The sequence below is a fragment of the Bolinopsis microptera genome, chromosome 5, assembly GCF_026151205.1.
Source record: "Bolinopsis microptera isolate Bmic1 chromosome 5, MBARI_Bmic_1.0, whole genome shotgun sequence".
NCBI classification, from domain to species: domain Eukaryota; kingdom Metazoa; phylum Ctenophora; class Tentaculata; order Lobata; family Bolinopsidae; genus Bolinopsis; species Bolinopsis microptera.
Genome location: NC_087076.1, coordinates 18,657,918 through 18,659,842, shown reverse-complemented (window position 1 = coordinate 18,659,842; position 1,925 = coordinate 18,657,918). Strand labels below are relative to the sequence as shown.

Here is a 1,925-nt window from a genome sequence, read left to right as displayed (position 1 = left end):
CAATTCACAACACCCGATCAAGTGGCCGTTAAAATCCAACTCAGCTCGACAGAACTCATTCTGGCAGCTTCATACATGGATATAAACGGACCGGTACCGCCACAAGAAACATCACCTCTAGCAAAATATGCCAATGATAACAACATCCCGCTCATTATAGGGTCGGACACGAATTCCCATCACACCCTTTGGGGGAACAAGACATGCAATACGAGGGGAGAGGAGCTACTTGACTTTCTCTCCTCCCTAGGGCTGTCATGTGCCAACAAAGGATCATCCCCAACCTTCCTCAACTCTCGAGGCCACAATTCAATTATCGATCTTACAATAACAAACCAGTTGGGAGGAGACCTCATTAGCAATTGGCATGTTAGTGACCTCTACTCCAACTCTGACCATCGCTATATTATGTTCGACATAACTACAGGGCCAAAGAAGGAACCCAAACAGATCCGACTAGTCAAAAACACTGACTGGGACAGATTTGATGAGATCCTATCGAATAACCCCAACCTTAACAACACACAAATCAACACTACGACCGAAATTGATCACAATATAGACATCATCAATACTGCACTTAAGGAAGCCTTCGAGGAGGCATGCCCCATTACTTACATCTCAAGTTCCGTCCGCAAACCCCCCTGGCTAACTCGAGAAGTAGAGGAAGCACAGAGGGGAATAAGACAAAAACTGATTACAGCCCGAAAAAAGAAAACTGATGCCCTGTGGCTCGCTCTTAGAGAGAGCAACAAACAATACAACAGACTTATATCCAACTCCCAGCGTAATGCCTGGAGAACTTTTTGTCAGGAAACAGAGTCTGTTAAGGAATCCGGAAGGATGAACAAGATTCTGAAATCCTGCAACGACAACAAGCACACACTAGAAGCCGTTTACAAACCAAACGGAGACATCACCAAAAATGCAGAGGAGACACTGGAGGTCATGACACAAACCCACTTCAAGGATAGTGTCACTGACCCGCCAGTGCCTCCACCTGGACCTCTACCAATCACCACCACCTTACTCAATACCATCTACAGCCCAGACAGAATCGAGGAGGCTCTTAAATCCTTTGATCCGTTAAAAGCTGCTGGACCCGACACCCTCAAACCTATCATCATACAGAAAGCTTGGACACACATCAAAGACATCACCAGAACCATTATGACAAAAAATCATGAAACCCACACATTCCAACTTTGTGGAAAGAATCCCTTGGAATCTTTCTCCCAAAGCCTGGAAAAACTGACTACAACCAACCAAAATCATTTCGCACTATCACCCTTTCTCCTGTGATGTTAAAACTACAGGAGAAGGTAGTACTGTGGCATATGCAACACGACCTTAATATCGCTAAAGACATCAACAAACGACAATTTGGCTTTAAAAAGGGATGTTCAACCGAAGCAGCCCTTCATAAAGTTACTCACACCATCGAGCGCAGGATAGCTAAGAAGGGATATGTCTTAGGAGTCTTTCTAGATATAGAGGGAGCTTTTGATAATGTCTCTTTCAAGGCTATTTCTGACGCTATCAAGACCACGAAAGTGGACCCGGCCACAGCACAATGGATCATCAACATGGTAACTAACAGATTCATCACATTAAATCATAAGGATAAGTCGAAAAGGGTTCGGATCCGGAGAGGGTGCCCCCAAGGTGGCATCCTTTCCCCTTTCCTTTGGAACCTGGTAGTCGATGATCTCCTGGCCTACACCGCAAGAGACATACCAGGTTATCTGCAAGCTTTTGCAGATGATCTGCTTTCTCTAGCGGAGGGGAATGATTTAGACATCATCTGGAACAGAACACGCAAAACCATCAACACAATAGAAAAATGGTGCCAAACCAAAGATCTATCCATAAGCGCACTCAAAACACAAATAGTCATGTTTACCTGGAATAAGAAATGGACACTT

General features: G+C 44.6%; 1 protein-coding gene across 1 annotated transcript; it reads left to right on the top strand.

The window, feature by feature from the left end:
* The first annotated feature begins 408 nt into the window (after positions 1 to 408).
* Positions 409 to 1,302, top strand: LOC134815513 (uncharacterized). The gene has a single exon (XM_063824053.1). The coding sequence runs from the start codon at positions 409 to 411 to the stop codon at positions 1,300 to 1,302; it is 894 nt and encodes a 297-aa protein (XP_063680123.1).
* Positions 1,303 to 1,925: the final 623 nt, after the last annotated feature.

What these genes read in the sequence shown, in the direction of transcription:
- LOC134815513 (XM_063824053.1), top strand. Translation starts at nt 409, where the DNA reads ATGTTCGACATAACTACAGGGCCAAAGAAGGAACCCAAACAGATCCGA.